The following is a 22,273-nucleotide window of genomic DNA, read 5'->3' on the forward strand; positions in this document are numbered from 1 at the left end:
CATGATTCTGGACTTGAAATCACTTCATGGGCTCAGGAACACTTCCAGAAATCATCGTCTTTCAACATAGCTGGCTGTGACATCCACAAATATACGTTGAAGCTCTATTATGCAAAGAAGAAGCCGTATGTGAACAGGATCCAGAAACACCGTAGTCTTCTCTGAGCCAAAGCTTATTTAAAGTTGAGGCAAGGTGGAAAACTGTTCTGTGTTCAGATTAATCAAAATGTGACTTTTTTTTTTTTTTTTTTTAGAAAACATGGACGCCATGTCCTGCAGACTAAGGAGAAGAGGGACCATCCAGCTTGTTATCCTTGCACAGTTCAAAAGCCTGCATCTCTGATGGTATGAGCTTGTATTTATGTCTATGGCGTGGGCAGCTTACACATGTGGAAAGACACTATGAATGTTGAAAAGTAGATAGAGGTTTAAGAGCAGCATATGCTCCCATCAGGACAACATCTCCTTCAAGGATGGCCTTGCATATATCAGAAAGATAATGCTAAATCACATACTGCATCCATCACAACAGCATGGCTTCACAGTAGAAGAATCTGGATGCTAAACTGGTCTAGCTGCAGTCCAGACCTTCCACTGATAGAAAACATTTGTAGCATCATGCAATGAAAAATACTGCAAAGCTGACCCAGGACTGTTTAGCATAGGGCTGGGAAATTTATCTCAAATTAGATTAAATCTCAATATGGCCACCTGCAATTTTCAAATCACAGAAGGTGCAATATTTCTTTATCCTGAAATTTGTATCAAAATACCAGTTTAATACTCTTTTGCAGCAGAGATGTTATGCATTACATATTATGCAATCATTCTAGTGGCATATTTTAGAATAGTGTACAAAAAAATCTTACTTTCTTCATTTTTATATGTTTTTCTCATTAAATATTAGAATTATATTAAAATTATCATTCCTTTAATACAACAGTTTATATCCAATTTGCAAAATGAGTCAAAATCATCACAATTAGATATTTTTTCAAAACTGTTCAACCCTAGTTTGATTTGATATTGTGTTGATTATAGTATAGAATGAATTATTGCTTGTTTTTGTTGGAAAAAACATGAGCTGAAGAACATAAGATATAATCGCATACTAAATCGCAATATTGGGTAAAAAAAAAGTTACAATTAGATTATTTTCCCAAATTGTTCAGCCCTAGTTTAGCAGTTAAAATCTTACATGAGACAAAAACGGGACAACATCCCTTTACCAAGAGTCCAGTAACTAATCTCTTAAGTCTCAGATGTTTACAGACTGTTGATAAAAAGAGATGGGATGCTACACAATAGTAAACATGGCCCCATGTTGCTGCCATCAAATTCAAATGAGCTCATAGTTTTTCAATAAATGGTAAATGTCTCAGTTTCAACATCTGATATGTTTTTTAGGTTCTATTGTGAATAAAATATGAGTGTATGGGATTTGAAAATCTTTGCATTTTGTTTTTATTTACATTCTACACAACGAGCTAACTTTGTTGGAATTTGGGCTGTATGAGTTTTGAGCAAACGTATTCATTTTCATCAAATAATTGTTTTTAAGGCCTCATTTTATCGGAAAATGTCGATTTACGAGCTTCAATTGAAAGCAGCAGGAGAAAGCAGAAAATCCGAGCCCATAACTTGCACATGAAAGCATCTGTTTATACAGGAGGCGGAAGGAGTTTTTTTCCTACAGGAAGAAGACTTTAAAGTTGTGTGTTTATTGTTGCATCTGTCTCGTCGGCCACATCTTCAACCGCAGTCCTGGAAAACACCTTGAAGTCTTAAACTGCTGCAGCACGAAGCTGTTTGACTGCAGGCATGATTCTTTAACACATAAATTACTTTCAACGGGAGCTGTCTGGGAGGTAAGTTAAGCTTCATTTTCCCGCTTTACAGTGGTTTATAATGAGCGTACGTCCATTTTCGATTTACTGGCGGTAGATTCCTCCACTAACTGAAAGAGACGACCTGCAAGGGACTGCAAACCTGCTCAATTAAACCAAGGCTATTTAAAATTATGTTAAAGTATAGTTAAACGTCAACTCTTACTTTGTTACCTGTTATGACTAGTTAATAGGAAACCATATCGTTCCAACAGGTGGACGTATTGAGGTATAATATTATAAAATCAGCTTAAGAATGCAACTAAACGTCAAAAAAATCCATGTCCATCTTAACAAAGGAGTTAGTTGATGCTGTGAGCAGACAGTCACGAGTTGCTTTCAGCCCTGGCTTCATAAACAGAGTAAAGTTACATGTTTTACTATTTATAACCATGAGAAATTACGAACAAGCCAGCACATGCAGCTGAAGGAAAGCTATGGCGACTGTAAATGACTGGTTGTTAGTGAGGTATATGAAGAATGTCATAGTAAAAAGATCCACAAACATTTATCTGTGAGGAAAGATTTCACAAGGTCTCGATAATGTAGATCTCCATGGCAACAACGTTTGGTTTGCTGATTTGTTGTGTTGAAGGGAGTGATTATTTTTATGTCATTCTCATTTTGATTGGGAAAACAAGGTGTTATTTTATCAACCATTTAAAAAAAATGTCATGTAATGCATAAATTCTAAACTGCTTTAAAAATGTATTAAACTGGTAGTTCAACACACATTTCAGGTCGAGCAGTGTTAATTTCGTTGACTAAAACTATGACTAAAAATGTTTGTCACCAGCCTTTTTTTCCATGATAAAATACACTAGAGTAAGACCAACTAAACTAGATTTTGATGACTAAAACTGACAAAAACTAAGTTTAATTTTCGTCAAGATGACTAAAACTAGACTAAAATGTAATGTAGTTTTTGTGTGACATTCAAAATCTGTGATATTTCTCCACTGTTGGCAAATCTATCAAACAACAATGCATCTGTAGCTATTCTGCCTCTCAGCTGTAGAAAGCAGGGACCCCAGGTCTGGCAGAGTGCAGAGAACACAGTACCATGATTTGGTACCAGATTTAGGCAAGAAAATAAATGCTTGGACTAAAAGTAAAGACTTAAAATGTGAGGACTTTTCATTGACTAAAACTGGACTAAAACTAAAAAGGGTAAAAATGACTAAAATGTGACTAAAACTAAAATGCATTTCATTTAAAAACCAAAACTATCACTGAAATTAAAAATAACAGCCAAAATTAACATTTAGGTCAAGAAATATTGCACTTTTGTGATTTGAAAATTGCAGTGGACTAAATTGCAATTTAATATAAATTTTGATCAATTGCTCAGCCTTTGAACCATAGAAGTCAATCTCTGCCACTTCATAAGGTTAGATAATTGTAAAATAAAAATCTAAAGTCAAATAAAGAAATAGTCATAATAACGAAGTAAGTCAAGATGTTCTGTACATCCATGCATCTCCACAATGCCTTAAATCTTTAGATACTCAACGCGTGGCTCAAGAGCTACATGTGGCTCGTTTATGATGATTTGTGGCTCTTTTATGTCTTCATCTGAAATATTATTCCCCAGAATACCAAAAAATTACATTTTGAATTCAGAAATCATCCTTTGCAAGTCACATTGCAAACAGTTTTTGTCTGTTTATTTTCATTGCCCTTATTTGACATTTTTTGTCCCTTTTGTCCCATTTTATTGCCACTTTTAATCATTTTTCCTGCTTTTTGCCCATGTTTGACAGCATTATCCTGCTTTTGCCCTTTAAACCAGTTTTATCCAGATTTTTGCATTTTCCCCTGCATTGCCATTTATCACCAATTCAAGCATGACTTTTGCCATTAAATGCCACTGTCCCCCTAAATTTTGTCATTCTTTGCTACTTTTTGCCCATTTTTTCACCTTCTTGCTGCTTTTTGCCTGTTTTTAGTCACTTCTCACTAATTTGTTGCCATTTTTTACCACCTTTTGATCATTTTTGCCAGCTGTAACTTACTTTCTTGCCACTTTTCAGCCCTTATATTGTGGCTCTTGCAAAGGTATTTTTCAACCATCTGGCTCTTTGGTTGGGTAAAACTGCTTTAGATACTGTTTACCATGGGGCACTGAGGTTCATAACCCCTAACTCATCATTACTTTCTGTATGATCGAGTTGGTTGGTCTTCTTTGGTCACACGTAGGCTTAATCATTAGCACATCCTTATTTATAAGGCTTTACTAAATCTGCTTCCATCTCACTTGTGTGATTTCATTCATGTCAGAAGTTCTGGAAGCTACGGTCTTTGCTCTGTGACTCAGTCACAAAATTTACTTCTGCTCTCTGTTCTCAAAGTCCTTCTTGAAATGGGTAAAAAGAGTTTCAGGTACGCTGCTCCTGCAGCCTGGAATCTTCTTCAGGAGACTTTATGTCTTGAGGAGCTGGTCTTCTTTAATCTTTTTAAAGGTAGATTGAAGGCATTGGAGGATGATGTATCAGGTTGTGGATGTTTTGACAGATGACTTTCTAATCTGTGACTCATATTTGAGGTATCTCTGTCATTGTAATTGCTTTGTTTTTTGTGTCTGTGCCTTTGTTTAATGTGCTGCTGCTTGTCTTGGCCAGGATACTCTTGTAAATTAGATTTTTAATCTCAGTGAGGGTTTTCATGGTTAAATAAAGTCAAATGAATAAATAAATAAAACATTGAAATTATGAGAGAGAAAGTCACAATCATGAGATAAAAAATCAAAGATATTAGGGCTGGGCAATTAATTGAAAATTAGATTAAATTGCAATATGGCCTGCTGCAAATTATTTTCATTTCAAATTGCAATTGCAGTACTGGGGAAACAAATCACAATTAGATTATTTTCCTAAATTGTTCACTCCTAATAGGTATGTCACAGTTATGAGATAAAACGTCATAAGTTTAAGTTAAAAGATCAAAATCAAGAGGAATGAAGTCACATTATGAGCTCAAAAGTCAAAAACAGAAGACTTAAGTCATAGGTATAAGATGAAAAGTCATAATAAGAAGGTAAAAAGTCATGGGTATAAGATAAAAAGTCAAAGTTAAGAGATAAAAATCACAATTGGGAGATAAGACTTGATAATTATAAAATAGCACCCGAAGTAAAAGCTACAATAAATCAGAGCTATGAAATAAAAAGTCAAAATTATGAGATAGTAATGCATGATAATGGGATCAGTCATACAGATTTTTTTTTTTTATCTCATATTTTGACTTAAGATTTAATATTGTGATTGGCAGGGTTTGTTAGTTTGTTTGCTTGTTAGCAACGTAACTCAAAAAGTTACGGACAGATTTTGATGACATTTTCAGGAAATATCAGAAATAGCATAATGAAGAACAGAATAGATTTTGGGAATGATCCAGATCACCATCTGGACCCAGGATTTTTTTTTTAAAGGATTCTTTACTATTGGGAGATAGGGCTAATGGCGGAGGTCTGCGCTCTCCGAGTGCTTTTCTAGTTTCATAATGACCTTATTTTCACACAAACAGAAGTCACCATTGTTTGACTTTATTTGGTATTACAAGTTTATGAATGTTAACGGGTTAGGAATTCACCCATGCACCAGTTTAACATTGGTAATAATAATATCAGCTCTGTTGACAAACATCAGCCATGTGCGAATAATGTGGCATGAACAGAAATCAGCTGCCAGTGTTTATCTGATGATGACGTGTCAATTCTATGCTGGTCTAGCCCAACAGCTGAATCTAATAAGAGATGGGGTTTTTTATAGTGCAAAAGAGGTCACTTACAGGACAAACTGATCTGTTTTCATGGCCAAAGACATCATCAGCATCAGCAGTGGGATAAATGATTATTTTACTCATCTATATCTGCATTTGTCCTGATTCTCAGTCAGTGCATCTCTAAACCAACTTGTAGTTTTGACCTGAAGTCACACAAGACATGATTCAAGCATCACTGGCTGCTGCATTTCCAGGTTTAAGTGGAATAGGATGTAAGGAAAAAGCTATGAATCCAATTATGCAATAATAACTTTATTTATTAATAAATGTCAAGAAAAGCTTTAAAACTGTAACTTAAGAAGCTGAGGCACACAATTTTGCAATGTTTGCCAGTTTTGCTTGAAAAATATTACAAGGATTTTCCAAACAGCTGGTAAATACATAGTTTTTTTTTTTATCAATCAACAAATCCTTAACAGGTCAGTTATTGCAGAATTATTGGGGAGCAGTTTTCCAGATGTCAGTGTTCAGGGTGCTCTGTGTTTCTGCATTATTGCTTTCGTATGAAACAATCTGTCGATTTTAGATAAGAAAAGAAATGCACTCTAAAAATGAAGGAATGTTGTTATTGATCTTTAAAGTTGGAAAAAAACCCACAAAAACTGTGGAATTATCTAATAACACTTCACCTTCTGTCAGCACAGAATTTTTTTCATGCTTAAAGACCTGATCAGTCCTTGCATAGCAGCAATATTACATGTCAAAAAACTGTCCTTAAACAAGCACTAAATACATAAATAAAATCACAGTGTAAAACCCTGTTTCATGAGTGATTTGATAAATAAAACCAGTGGATTGTGTGATATTATATGAAGATTCTCACAGTGTAGAGCTCAAAATGCCAAAATAAAGAATCCAAAAGCCAATAAAAGTATAAAAATGATACCTTGGCTGCAAGGTTTGGAGTCACCAGACTTCCAGTCTTGGTGCTTCACCAGTTTCTGTGTAGAAAGGAACTGCACGCTGGTACCCTGATTTGCATTTGACTGTTAAATTTGCCTGGCAAACAGGTAAAAGCACTTCCAGTCAGTGTGGAGGGCCATATCCTCTATTCTGCTTCAATCTACCACACAAAAACAGAAAACAAATATCCAAAAACATTTAAAAAGGGTGTTTTTCCTTCTGTGTCCCCAGGTGTTGTTATTTATGTGCTGCAGGTAACTGACAAACAGTAAGATGGCCATCGCCCACGTGGCTACAGAGTACGTGTTCAGCGATTTCCTGCTGAAGGAGCCGAACCAGGCTCGATACCGCAGCGTACGAACGGAACTGGCCGTGGACAAGATGGTGACGTGTGTGGCGGTGGGCCTGCCCCTTCTTCTTATCTCTCTGGCTTTTGCTCAGGAAGTTTCAGTTGGTGAGTGCACAGCGAAATCAAAAGTGTGAGGTTTCCAGTGTAAGAGCTGGCGGTAAAAATACAGTTATTTTATCTCTGGTGAAGTCAATCCAATACCAAAGGAGTTATTCCTTATAAAGAGCTAGTATTAATCCAGGGAGTTGAATGTCAGATTCTCCAGTTAGCTCTACAGTGTTGAGATTTTAACTACTCAAGTGTCATTTTTACTCCATTTTGAGTGAAATGGTCTTCAGTGTTGGAGTTATTTGACTCTCCAGTGTTAGTTTAACTCTGTAAAACATCCTTGATCTAAGCTTTGCCTACTTTGATTTCAAATCTGAGGGGAACTGTTGGTAGAGTTTCCCATCATGCCCTTGGGCAGAGTGCTTAGATGTGTTTGATGTGTTTAGCTGTGTTTGGGTCCCTCTGCTGATGTTCTTTTGCTCATGTTTCTGGTGGATTGTTGTTGTTTTTAATGAGACACATTTGCACCATGATTGAAGTTATCCACAGAGTTAAGAGTTCCTGCCTGTGACTGTAGGTTTTCCTAAAAGATGCATAGCCCCATCTTTAAAGAAAATCAGATTTTATGGTACAACTCCTCAGGATCGACTCAGTACTTAAAGTAAACTTTAAATTAGATACCTTGACTTCAGTAGATTTACAAACCAATACTTACATAAGAAGAATTTAATCACAGTTACTGTACTTTTACTTGAGTACAATAGTCGTGTTCTTTTTCCACCTCTGCAAATAACAAATAAAAATCCACTTTTTCTCTAGTTATGCAATAATGATAATGTAAAAGAAGATTCACTGTATAAATTCTACCTGTTCCTTACATTTTTAGTTGTTTATTTTTACTTGTACAACGTATAAAAGTCAGAATTGATCATTTGCTGGTCAGTTAACTGCACAGTGTGGTTTTTGGTGCTTACTCTGTCATGCTGTTTCTCTCAGGTACTCAGATCAGCTGTTTTGCTCCCACTAACTTCTCCTGGAGGCAGGCGGCTTATGTGGACTCTTACTGCTGGGCAGCTGTACATACACACACTCTCCCTTTGTGGTTGCACAAGGTACGCACATGCAGAGGAGATCAGCTTTGCAAAATCTTGATGAAGACCACTGGCTCTTATAAAACCTGATGTTTGAAATGCTGTTTAAAATTCCTTGTAACACCTTTAAATAATACGGATACCTGGCTGGGTATCATGGAAAAAACAGAAGTCCTAAACCCCAGTACTGGGTATTTTATTGTCTTTAATTATCAACATTTGCAGGCAAACTGGAACATATTGTCTAAGTTGCATGCCCATGTTTTGTACAAATATCCAGTTTTTACTGGAGCTCTTTGGCATTTTTTAGATGGATTTATTCCTCCTCTGTGTTCCTGTCTTGTGAAGTAGGTGTGTTTCTTAAGCTGAGGGCTTTTCTGATAATAGTTCATTTAACCCATCTAGACCTAGAGCTGCTGTAAACCCCCTTCTCTAAAGCCTAAGTGTTATTTAAAAACCATATCTATTTATAACAATACTTTTCTGAAAAATGCAGAGAATTTCAGTGTTTACCAAAAACGTTATTTCTCAGCCTTGGTAGCACATAAAGACAGGAAATAAGAAACATCTGACAGCTTAGATTATTGGCTTTAACTGTAAATAACCACCTTTGCCCTTAATTCTGTAAACATTTTTAAAATCCTCAACGAAATAAATATCACCAGTCAGTCAAATCTGAACAATCATCCATCCTCTTCTTGTCTCTTATCCACTGAGCCTTGGCTCTTAGATCAAAACTAGAAGTCACATCATAATCTGGATTGTTCTGCACTCATTGTTGTTCTTTTGTCTAAAATACCACTTTAGACGCCTCTACTTTGCTCTCCTCAGCCATTTTCGTTCACTCTCTGCTCAACTTTAAGAACTTTTTTATCCATCAGCTTTTCCAGTGGAGGCTCCAGAGGCTAAAACCTCTTTAAACAAGGTTTTATTCTCATGAATCATGTTGCTGTTTGTCAGTCACATGTCTTAGAAACAACAAGATCATCCAATTCACATCAGATCTCAAAGGTAGAAGCACACGAATGTTGCATCAGGTCTAAATGAGTTAAAACTCTGAGACTGAGACGTTTTTAAACGTGCTGTGGAAAAGAACTGACCCTAAAGGAAATTGACTATGTTTTTTGTGTGTTTGTATTACTTTCATTTATTGTTTATAAAATTAAAAATAGTGGGACAGTTTCTGCTGAGAACACCAGGCTTCTGTTCTGTGGTTTTATGCTGTGGTTGAAGATCTGTGCAGTACAGTGTAGCATGCTAAGGCTGAACAACGAGTACTTTAGTGGGTGTGGAAGATTTAAACCCATCTTATTGTGACACCAGCAGAAGAACTGGAATGTTGCAGCAGCGTGTAGCACATGAACGTGTTGTGTTGTGACACGTGTGATACAGTTAGATATAATTTATGGCCTGATATGCCCTCCAGCCAGCTGAAAATCAAACTTTACCCTTTCACTTTTGCTACATGTAAGATTAATTACTTCCTTTTCAATCATCCAGTTGTTATTACAGTTAAAAACAGAATAGTTAGCAGAACAGAAGATATCAGATTTTTTCCTTCCTCTATTTCCTAATTTGAATTGGCCAAGTAATTGTGTTTTTTTTTGTGTCACATTATGCTTCAATTTCAAGTTTGTCATGTCATACAAATTGGCACAGTGACATCTGACTCTCTTTTCAGTGTTTATGTCTTTATGACTGGAGATTTATGTGAACAGGAGCTCCTATTTCCTTCCAAACCTGGTGTCTTTAAAAAAGGTATATGCAATAAAAATCTGACATTAAATGTAATACTTTTTAAGACCATTTAAGATCCTCTAAATATATTGTCAGACCCAGTTACATCGGTGGCACAGTTATGTGCATTTTTTGTGCAGATTGTAAGATACAAATATGACAATGTAGTCAAGAAAACGCAGACAGTATTTGTTATTGTCTTATGCAAATAAAGCTAGCAGTGCTAGCATAAACAGACAGTGCTAGTATTACACTAAGAAATTGCTTCACTGCAAAGCTTCTTTTATTTGCAAAATCCTGTCAAATGTTCTCAAGAATCACCCCCACACTCAGCTCCAACTATCCATCCATCCATCTTCTATACTGCTTATCCCATTCGGGGTCGTGGGGGGGGGGCTGGATCCTATCTCAGCTGTCATTGGGCGAGGCAGGGTACATCCTGGACTGGTCGCCAGTCAATCACAGGGCTGACAAATAGAGACAGACAACCAAGCATGCTCACATTCACACATTCACACCTATGGCCAATTTAGAGTCAGCAGTTAACCTAATGAGCATGTTTTTGGTGGTGGGAGGAAGCCAGGGTACCTGGAGAGAACCCACGCATGCATGGGGAAAACATGCAAACTCTGAACGAACCAGTGAACCAGGGACCTTCTTGCTGTGAGGCAACAGTGCTAACCCCTCTGCCGCCATCCAGCTCCAGCTCCAACTAGTGCTTGGGAATATAATCGAAATTTAGATTAAATCCCAATATGTATGACTGCAATTTTCAAATCACAGAAGATGCAATATTTCTTTGACCTGAAATGCGTTTTAAAATGCCGGTTTGATTCAGTTTTTGCTGCAGAGATATTAATGCTCTACACATTATGCAAAAATACATATTTTTACTATTTTTCAGGAATAGTTTGCAAAATGAGAAAAATTAGTGCCATATTTCTAGAATAGTGAACAAAAAATCCTATTTTCTTCATTTTTGTATGTTTTTCTTATTAAATATGAGAATTATATAAAAATGATCGTTCTCTTTAATACAACAGTTCATATAAAATGTGCAAAATAAGTAAAAAATCATCACATCACATTGTTATGCCCTAGTATATACACTTATTAAATCGCAATATTGGGAAAAAAAAACACAACTAGATTATTTTCCCAAATCATTCAACCGTAGTATAGATTTTCCAATGAGTCAAAATAATCTTAGTTAGATATTTTTTCCAAAAATGTTCAGCCTAAGTTCAACCTAGCAAATGTTGTGTTTGTTATAATAAAGAATGATTTATTATTTGTTTATTCTGAGTAAAAACAATTAATTGCTTTATTGGGGAGGGAAATAATCTAATCGGGATTAGATTATTTTCCAAAATCATTGTGCCCTAGCTCCAACACCTCCTCAGAATATTTGCATTAACTTGTCACTTCCTTGCTCAAATCACCTGATCACATCGTTAACTTGTTGGTTAGGGGCACAGCGGAGCTTTAAGAATGCACTGATAGCTCAACAGGCCAGAATAGCGTGCAGACAGACGTCGGATCTGGTGGAGCTCCATCTGAATCTTACTTATGTTTAAAACTAAATGTAAAAACAAAAGTAGAAAAACTAGCTTAGAACCACTTCTGACAAATACAAACGTTCGAAACAGCTACAAAACTTAAGACTATGGTCTTGCATTCAGAACTTTGTAATACTTTAAAAGCCTTAATTTGTGGTAAACTAATTTATTAACTTCTAATACTTTGAAGACCCTGCAGACACCATGGAGAAAGCCATGGGATTCTGAGTTGTACAGTTAAAGTTGGATTTGATATTTTTAGCCATCAATGGATTCAAACTTTCTCCTGTTTAGCTATGAATGTGCATGTTTATTTCTGAATCACAGGACTTCATGGGAAGCAATTGCTGTAATATCAGCAGTGAGATGTTCAAAGCCTCTCGACAACGACACGCTGATTAGATTAATATAGAAACTTCTTTTAAATGAGAAAAGCTCTCAGTCATCTTTAAGGGTTCTTCACTTGGACTTCAGTTTTATGTAGTGACCTTTTTAATAGTAACAGGGTATGTTATCTCATATTAATCATTTTACTCTCCATTATCCTGCCCTCCAGTTCTTCCCTTACATTCTGCTGCTGGTGGCGGTGATGATGTACACCCCGGCGTTATTCTGGAGATTTTCAGCGGCCCCGCTCCTCCAGTCTGACCTCAGCTTCATCATGGAGGAACTGGATCGCTGCTATAACCGCGCCGTGACTTTGGCCAAGCGGATGGCCACGTCAGGACTGCTCACACCAGACAGGTACCAAAATGGTGCTCAGTTATGATGTGAGATAAAACAATAGGAGGAACAATACTTTTAAGATACAAATAGCTGTGTTCAGAGCAGTAAGGGAAATTCCCAGTGTCTCTTCTGAATGAGCTCTGGACCTAACCTCATTTATAAAAAACAATCTGTAAAGTTTTCTACACTTTCCTACTTTTTTGATACTTTTCAATACCTGAAGTTTTAGTGTGATACAGTCTATGTAATGTTACTGAATGATGGTATCAGAATGTGCCAAGGCTTTTAAAAACTACATCTATTTTATAACAGGTGCTCAGAAGAGGTATGATTAAACCCAAGTTATAAGTAAATTCCTACACATTGGTTAATTTGCACAAATTTGTCAATGGAGTTTTCTTGCAGTTTTTCATAATTGAAAACAAGACAGTTTTTAATATCGAGTATTTCCTTCCCCTTTCATGCAGTCATTCCTCACTGTTCTTTCTGTCTCATTAACCAGTGACCCGACTGAGGGCTGTTTCAACTACCCACTGGTGGAGAAGTTTCTGATGACCAAGCGGTGCTCTCGGACGCTGCTGTTTTACTACCTCCTGTGTCGTGGTCTGACTTTCATCACCCTGCTGTGTGCCTGTGTTTACCTGGGCTACTACCTCCGCCTGGCCTCCGTTACCGACGAGTTTGGCTGCACACTGCGTGTCGGCCTACTCACCGACGATCCCAGCGTCCCAGAAAAGGTGCAGTGTAAGCTCATCGCCGTGGGAGTCTTCTCTTTGCTGAGGTAAAAGCCTCATATATAGAAAAAAATTAGGTGTGTTAAAATTAGGGCTGTTAACTCGATTAAAAAAAAAAAAGATAAAGTTAATTACATCACTACACCATGATTAAGCATTATAAATCACAGTATATTTTTAATAGTTTAAGTATATTTATGTTTTTAGATTTTTAAAGGTTGTTATTGTCAAGTGTTTTATTTTTATTCTTTTAATTCTATGTACAGCACATTGAAAGTGCTGACCTGAGTCTTTATTGATACCGCTATCAATACTTTCTATAGTTTGGAGGACAGACAAAATAAGGGAAAATTTTTAAACTACAAGTGGTCTTAGCTGAGAAGCACTTGAGTTAAAAAGCTATGGTTCAGTCTGTCACATCTATGGTATATCCCTCAAATATAAACACACATTTACACTGTATTTTTTGAAGTTTCTCATCAAAAACAAAATGTTCCCATTTTTATGACATTTTAACACATCATAACATCTCGAATACAGTTGTCTAATTTACTGAGGTTACCTGAATGCATCATATTTTCCCTCTTAAGCTCGTAAAGTTAGCTAATTAACTTCCACCGCAGATTTCTACTCTGTATTAATGTTGTTAACAAACAGGACTGTCTCAAAGTTTTGGAGCACTTTTCATTATCTGAGCAGCTGAACAAGACAACTGCCCTGAAGCAGCTGAAGAGTGGTGTGACCATGGCTTGATCTCGTTTTGTTGTTAGATATGCTTTGCCTGAAGGTGGAACTTAAGACTCGTGCTTTGGTGTAAAGACAGTTCATCACTGCAGCATGTACCCACAATTTTAGTTTTATCTAAACTAACAATCAGTTTTTTAAAAAGAAAATTGCCATTAAACAGACCTGGGTCTGTCTCCTCACTCATCACTGCTGGCTGTGTCTGACCCTCTCACCTCTTCACCCCCAGGCACGTAAACATCCACTCTGGAGGACTACAGGAGCAAGTTGTGGTCAAACTTAGTCATATGATTAAATTGCGTTATTATTTGTTTAACATGTTAAGGTTTCAAGATTAATCACAAGCGTTAATGTTAACAGCCCTAGTAGCTTTTCCATCTTAAGACACCTAAAACTGGTGAATTTAGCCTTGTTAGTTTCATTTTAATTTCCAGCTTGCGCAGCAAAGGTTCACTACACAATAAACACACAATAAAATGTGGCATTCTGTTTGTAGCAATAAAAAGGCTTTCTGTTGTTGAGTCTTATTGCAGTGTTTTATTTTCGTCTTTCAGCCTCGTCAACTTTGTCCTGTTTATCGCACTGATTCCTGTGGTGATCTACGCCAGTGTTCGGCCCCTCTTCTGCCATGGGTACGCTCGCTTCCTGGAAACCTACCAGTCACTGCCCACTGTGGGTGTCCTGCCCAGTCCTGCCGGCCAATGGGATGATCTCTCTCTGTACCTGCTGTTCCTAGAGGAGAACATCAGTGAACTGAAGTCCTATAAATACATTAAGGTTGGTTAGCTTGTATTTGAAATTTCTGCATGACCTCCCTTTAACACTTCATGTCACCAACATTTCAAGTTTTTAAAAAATTTATCCTCCTTTATTTTACTGTCAGGGAGTCTTCACAATAATCGAGTTTCAACAACTAAACATGCTCGACAACTGTGCGGTCATTGAAATTGTTTGTGGCTCTCTGTTATGATCAGTTTGTATTGGCTGTAACACACAGTAAACTTAGATTTTAAGTGCTAGTTTTAGTAAGAGATAATAAACCAAAAATCAAGGTAAAAGGTTATAAAGGTTGGCTGCTGAGAGTTAGAAAGAGCAGGCAGGGATAACCTGGCTTTTATGCCCTTCCACCCAGCTGCAGCCAGTCAGCACTCTCCAGAAATAAGCTGTAAATGACCACTAGATGGAGCCAAACTTCTGAAAAAAAATGAACGTCAAGAAAACACACATGCCCAGCAGCATCACACCTCCCTGCTCCTCTGTCTGTAACTGTCTTTCCTTTTTCTGACCTCAGGTGTTGGAAATGTTGAGGAAAAGAGGAAGCTGCACCTCAGAAAACTTTGACGCCATGGGTCTGCTGCAGACTCTCTGTCTTGTGAAGATGGACACTGTGGATGGGGCCAAAGCTAGCGGCCCCACAGGGAGACTGGATGAAGTAAAAATAAATAACCCTGACCCTGCTGGCGGCCCTAAATCCTCTGAAGCCGAAGCCGCTCACAACAGCCACAACCACCAGAGGTCAGCGGAAGATAACAGCAGTACGGTGGAAACAGAGATGAGAGGTGAGAGGCAGACAGAGTTCAAACATCATTCAATATAAAGAGATTAATCACCATTGTTTAGCTAAATTAAAACCTGATGAACTTATTAAATGACCACTTTAACACATTGCATTGTATCTCAGGGTAGTTTTACAGTGAGAGGTGCAGAGGACGAAAAAAGGTGTGACTGTAAAAATGAGCTCTCCCCAGTCAAACCTGTTTCCTGATCCTCAATGATCTTTACCATAGTACAGCAGGAATGCTGACAAAGCATCATATCTTTAAAATCAAGCTTTCTAAATATTTAACCTTAAGGTGTGTTTACATTTCAGAAAATGATTTGCATTGGCTATATCTGAATACTTTTGGGGTATTGTCTTCTGAATATAGAAGGGATGCACTGACTCCACTGGGCTAAGGGGCAAAACAGCCTGAAACAAGTCCGTCTGCTTAAAAATGAGAGGAAAACATTTTAATTTTCTTCATGATTTAAAAAAAAGAATAATGATTGACTTAAGTATTATGCTAGTAAAATTCAAACAGTAGTGATACCTGATCTTTTACCATGGCATTTACCATAATAAAGTTATTGTATTGTATTGTATTGTATTGTATTGTATGGCAACAAAATCAGAAGTCCAAAGCACTTAACATTGGCAAGATTCTTGTTTTCTGTCATCAATGATTAAATTTTGATCGCAAAAACATTGCAGGCTTTTTTGCAAGACTGCATGTAGGAGTTTTCTTACCATTTTTATGGATTCAATTTTTCTCAAATGCATCTGTCTTTTGATTTGAATTGAATTTTTAAAGCTTTTACACTTTTCACTTTTTGCTCTTTAAAATAACTGAGAATATTTATTGTTAGTGAGTCACACTGTCAAAACATATCCGAAAATGTTTGGACAATCTTGATACAGATCTTATAATAAAGGTGTTTCTTTTCTTTTCAGAGTTCAGTCCCTTGCTGTCAGGAAACACAGATGAAACAGGCAGCAAAAACGGTGAAGGAGGAACTCTCCGGCAACGAGCAATGTGATTGGATGAGAGCTAAACGCTGTACATTTGGACACGGAAGTGACTTTAACTTACCATTAGACCAAGGTGCATCCACAACTCCTGAACTTCTGATGAGAAGAGAGTAGCACTATCAGAGGTATCACCCATGTTTGATCTCTGATTCCAAGTATCGTCAATCGTCAGTGTGGTTTTTTTTTGGTACAGTGTGAAATTAAAGGTGAAGAAGTGATAAAGGATGAAAATCCAGACAAAGCAAACATGTTGGTACTGATGAGTGTAATAAGAGGAACCACTGAGAACAAGACCATATTTATTTACTCAATCTTGGCACCAAAGATCCAAAACAGACAAATGTGGGGCTCTGTCCTATAAATGGTGGGCTCAGATAAAATTTTCCTTTATCGGGCCTGTTTGTGGTTTTTGACTCTCCTCTGTGTCAGGATGTGATCCATAATTGCATGTTACTGAATTTTGATGCATGAGCCCAAGTTTTCAATTACAATGTAGTGAGATTTTTTTCCTTTTCCACTTTTCTTGTTATAACACATGCCTTATAGATTTTCTTCACCTGGTTAAAGAAAAAGCAGTTCAGTGAGTATGCAGTAAATGCAGTAAGAGATTGCTAGCTGCCTAAACTGAGAGGATCTTAGGGTAGAGATCATAGACTGTATGTAGACATGGATAGCATGCATCAGCCTCCTCCTGTTGGACAGGTGCTGAAATATGGCAAAAATATGGGATCAACTTTCAGAACCATTGTATGCCATGATGCTGGTTTGGCCAAAAAAAACAAACAAAACAACTGATATAATGTCAAATGCCTGGATTCTTCTGCTCTATTAAGTCTGATTTATTCTTCTGTGTTGAATCTGTCATAGGCTTGCATAACCTTGCACCTATGCAGAAACCTACACATGAAGCCTAACATTAATCTCCCTAAATGACTGAATAATGCATCACTTGCACACCCCAAGCCCTATGATTGGTCTGCTGGGTAGCATAAGTTGACTGCCAGTCTCTGAGGTATGTTGAGTTTACTCCAGCATGAGATAACTGTCTGCAAATGATGCAACAATCTGACAAATCTCATGGGAAATATCAGAAGTATAATTTCTCATTTATGTGTTTGTCATGAATGAGTGCTAAAAATACCCTATTCTTCTTTGCAGTAATTGCAGTATAATGAGCTGCTGCTGAATATTTTTCAACTCCAACTTATTCATAGTTTGTTTGGTTTAAGCCTCCACAAACAGCAAAGAACGTGACTGGACTGGAAATCACACTGCTAACTAGCAATTAGGCAGAGTATTCCTGAGCTACACCGATACACTAGACCAGTCCAGGATGTACTCCACCTCTTGCCCAATGACAGCTGGGTTAGGCTCCAGCCCCCTGCAACCTCAAAAAAACAATAAGCAGTGTAGGAAAAGATGAATGGACAGAAATGCCAGCACATTAAAATATAGAACTCATGACAGCGTAGACCACGGCAGCACAGCTATGACATGGGTTTGAAGCAGCAGTATAAACCAGGCTTTGGTCAACAGAGCCATCAGTCATGGCATTTTATACCATCAAACAATTAAAAACTGAATTTTGAGACAAAAAAATACTTTTTATGTAGTGGTGTAGTGATGACTTAAAGGTGCAGTGTGTAATATTTATCTTAGTAGCATTTAGCAGAGCAAACTTAGTAAGAATGAAACATAGTTTGTTTTAAGTATGCCAGTTTGAATTAGTGTTTAATCCTCTGAATATATAGAAATGAATATTTTTCATTTACTTAGAATAAGCCTTTATTCATTCATAGGTGAGGTTCCCTCTATAAGCTCTGCCAGCTTGGGTTTTGCATCTTGCATGTTTATATAGTATCACAGAAGGGACAAAATAACATGCAGATTTTTCCAAATCTGAATCTGAATGCTAGATGTGGCTAAAATTCCCAGTTTTACACACTGCATTTTATAGTTTAAGAGACATTTATCTGACAAGTATTTTGAGTTTAAAACTAGAACTGCCAATGGGTAAAATTTACCCAAGGCTGTTATTTAATTGTATCTTACTTGAAGTGTATACAGTTTTAAAGACTGTCAGTCTTTGACTTCTCCTAAAAGTTTGTTAAATAGTGCCTGGTGTCATAAAAAAAAATCTTTGCCTGAACCTAAATTTTTTTAATGGACATTTATATCTAGAACCACCATGCAGGTCAAATTTACCTCAGAAGAAAGCCTTGATTTTCCCACTGTTTCATTTCACGCCAGCAATAAATAGATGCTGTCATGGAAATACCTTCTCTCTAGTGCTGCAATGCCTAATCAGAAGTCGATAGAAGGGAAAAAAAAAGACACCAATGATAAATGTCAAAAGATAAAGTGCTTTTAATGAAGAGGAATACGGGGATGAGGAAGTTTCAGGATTAGCAATCAGTCCAAAGACAAATTTCTAGGTGACGGATCATCTTCCACCAGTGATCTAGTTTGCTATCTGTGGTTTATAAGCTGTTCAATGTCGGTGGTTTACTAACAGTCCTTGATCAGTGCTATTTATGAATATCAAGGCACTTTGATGACAGGTAAATCTGACCCATTGGCTGTTTTAGGTATGTAGAGTTCCACGGTGGTTCTAGTGTTAAAGTTAAACCAGTGTCCCGTCTATAAACCCAGAGGAGGCGGGGTTTTATGACCCATCCTGCAGCCAGTCAGCAGGAGGAGCCCTTGGTCTTTTGGCTACACTTGAGGCGAGGTGTTCTGCTGTCTATCCTTTATACAGTCTATGGTTGGGATTCAGAAGAACAGATAGGTTTTTTGCACCTGTGGACTGAACAAAAGAAATGATTGCACCTTCAGGGAGAAATCAAATATATAGATGCCTATAACATGTATTTTTCTCTCCTGACCAGCAGGAACTCCACTGGTAGTGAGAAAAAGTCATAATTTGATCAGATTTTAAAGGATTAAATGATAAAGTTTCATACTTGATCAATTTGAAATGTAAAAATTAAAGATTTTTATGTATTTATTAAGTAAATGATGGCTCAATTTTATGGTCATTGCCATAGCAACCTATAATTTAGAGTAGAGCTGGGCAGTGCTTTTTCTTGCAGTCATCCAAATGTGGTTTGTTGTTACAAAAAGGAAAAAAACATGAAAGAAAGGAATTAAAAACAAGACCGTAAACTTGCAGTCAAGAGGTAGACATATCAGTGGCTCTTCCACCTCTCATATATGGTGTAGGGACAGCCTTGTGAAACTTACGGGGGTTTAAACTGAACAGTGTGATAATTTCAGCTTTAACATTGAGTTAGGGAAATAACTGGATACCGCAGAAGTAATGTGTTTTTGCATGACAAACATATGTGATGTATTTATTTGCACATGGGAGAATGCAGTTGTTTTTGAGATTGTCTATCAAATTTCAATTTTGCAACGGGGAATACCAAGCAATGGGGAATATATTTTTTCTTCCATTGTTAATGTCGATTTTTTTCTCATGTAAAGTGTATGAAAAGTTGTGGCATGGCAGCTGAAATAACCTGTGGTCACAAATGTTGGGTTCTTAATTTTAGCAGTCTGTAGTTAGATAATCAATACTGTAAAAAACATGATTCTCTGAATTGTTTGGTGTTCTCCTCTAAAACTGGATGTGTCTCATGTCTGTGCACTGGGATTGTTCTCTTTTGTGTTTATAGGTTAATTGTTGTTTACATTATCAAAGGGCAGCCAAAAGGCTGGCAAATGTGGATTTTTTAAATTTAATTTTCCAAGAAAATGGTACAAGGTGTTAGAGCTTAAATGTTTTAAAATGTCAGCTATGTATAATCAAATAACAAACAGCAGGCAGCGAGCAGTTCACTGTCTTAAAGCTTCATGGCTTTCCCAAAGATTTTGTCAACTTTTTTATGTCTAGACCCAGACTTGAACCGTTTTTGGAACCTTAGGGTTAAAATCCCAGGTGATTTGCAGTGTTTATATCAAACTTTCTGTATTTTTTAGCTCTACCCACTGCCTCTTTGTATGTAGTGTACAGAGATGTTTTAACAAATGTTCAAAAACTTGCTGTGGTAGAATGTTTTTATTCTTAACTAGTGTGTATAGTTTTTCTATTCCTAATCTGATGACTAAATGTAGACAAGGTTCTCTTTGTGTGCAGCGGGACAAAAACTTTTCCAGAAGGCAATCAGTTCATCTTCATTCCAGCCCTCACCTGTGGTCCTGAGCTTTGGGTAGTGACTTAAAAAATGAGATTCTGGTAAAAACGGTTGGGATGAGATTCCTATGGAGGGTGGCTGGGCTCTGTCTTACAGACAGGAAGAGGGACTCAGATACCTGGGAGAGTTTGGACTAGAGCTGCTGCTCCTCTGATCGAAAAGGGTCTGCTGAGGAGGTTTTGGACCCAGAACATATCGGAGGGATTACATATCCAGTCTGGCCTGGGAATGCCTCAGAATCCCCCAGGAGGAGCTGGAAAATGCGGATGGGGAGAGGGATGTCTGGGTTGTTTTTCTTCACCAAAGCGGAAGTAGATAGATGGAAGACACTTTTTAATGTGCAGTCTTGAAAAAACTGGAGTTTTGTGATTCTAGAAACCTTTTCTACTGTTCAGTTTACATGTGTGAAACTACTGTTTTTAATTTCTGAGATTTTATTATTGTAGTTTATCATCACACTTTTAGGATTTGCAAAAATAAAATTAAGTGAACACTACTGTTAGTCTAATAATGTCTTTTTTCAAGATTATTTTGGGCCTTTTTGCCTTTATTTTGATAGGACAGATAAAGAGAGCCAGGAAATATGAGGAAAAAGTGCAACAAACAGAGCAAGGATTGGGAATCAATCCTGTGAACAGCACATAAAGGACTCCAGCCATTAAATACGTATGTGTGCCAGCTCTTCCAACTAAGCTAAGCTTGCATCCCACCTGCTGGTGTCTAGTAAATACATTGGAGGAGAGAATTACCTCCCAGCCTCTGTGACTGAGAAATCTCATCAGCTATTTGAATCGATTGGATCAAATCTTGACAATGGCTTGCTCATTTTTCTTTTTTTGCTTTGTCTTTTCCTTCTGACTCTCAAAACTTTCTGATTCCTCCTGAGGCAGATATCAGGAGGCATGGTGGACCCTCTTGCTACATGCAGCACCTTTAGGAAGAATTCAGCACCCCTTCACTTTTTCCAGTTTTCTTATGTTGAAGCCTGATGTTGCATTTTTTAAAATGCATTATTCATCTCATTTATCTGCACTCAGTACCTCATCATGACAACGTGAAAACAGAGTTTTAGAAATTTTTCCAAATGTATTAAAAATTAAAAACTGAAATATCACATTGACATAAGTATTCAGAGCCTTTACTCGGTTGAAGTACCTTTGGCAGCAATTACAGCCTAAAGTTGGAATTTGCAACAAGCTTCGCACACCTAACCTTGCAAACCACATGGATACGCCCATTTCCGTGTTTCTCACTGGTGAATCCATCTTATAAAGCTCCCGTCTGAATTGTTTGGGCCCTTAGAAAGTGACAGGACCAATCAGCGACGAGGGGCAGTACTTTAGGGCAAGGCAGAGCCGTGATGTAAGCAAGCAGCAACAAGAGGCCGGTGCAATTATGGCAGGAGAGATTAGTGTGGATGCTGCGAAAGCGCCAGTTTTATCAGAACTTGATGACATTTCTAAGTTAAAAGAAGAACAAAGAACAGCATTCAGTTGTTTTCTCTTCAAAAACGACAGAAGTCATGTACTGACGTGTACAGGTTCGCGTTATGCAGTTTGCATCTTGGTAAGGGCTATGTCACATGCTTTGTTGCTCTGATTGGCTTGTAAAGATGTGACAGAACGTTCATGCAATCACCCTCTGAGTTTTTTTTTTTTTTTTTCAAAGCCTCTGCTCTTTCCCAAATGCTGTGTATAAGAGGTTTCCCAGATGGATGTGTGCAACAAATCCAACTGGCGTGTCAGGTTATCGATTGGGGAATTTTCTGCCATTCTTTACAAACCCTCTCCATCTCAGTCAGGTTTGGTGGGGGCCATCGGTGGACAGCTATTTTCAGGTCTCCAGAGATGTTCAATATTGTTCAAGTCAGGGCTCTAGCTTGGCCCCTCTAGGACATTTAGAGTTGTCCCTTAGCCCCTGTGTTGTCTTGGCTGTGTGCTTAAGGTCA

General features: G+C 37.5%; 1 protein-coding gene across 1 annotated transcript; it reads left to right on the plus strand.

The window, feature by feature from the left end:
• Positions 1-1,731: 1,731 nt before the first annotated feature.
• LOC121526555 (pannexin-1-like) lies at positions 1,732-20,719 on the plus strand. Its single transcript, XM_041813207.1, has 8 exons — positions 1,732-1,868; positions 6,804-7,026; positions 7,966-8,081; positions 11,913-12,100; positions 12,585-12,863; positions 14,115-14,337; positions 14,852-15,119; positions 16,052-20,719. The coding sequence occupies exons 2-8, from the start codon at positions 6,846-6,848 to the stop codon at positions 16,135-16,137; spliced, it is 1,341 nt and encodes a 446-aa protein (XP_041669141.1). The 5' UTR covers positions 1,732-1,868; positions 6,804-6,845; the 3' UTR covers positions 16,138-20,719.
• The last annotated feature ends 1,554 nt before the right edge of the window (positions 20,720-22,273 follow it).

Source organism: Cheilinus undulatus, linkage group 2 (genome assembly GCF_018320785.1).
Source record: "Cheilinus undulatus linkage group 2, ASM1832078v1, whole genome shotgun sequence".
Lineage (NCBI taxonomy): Eukaryota > Metazoa > Chordata > Actinopteri > Labriformes > Labridae > Cheilinus > Cheilinus undulatus.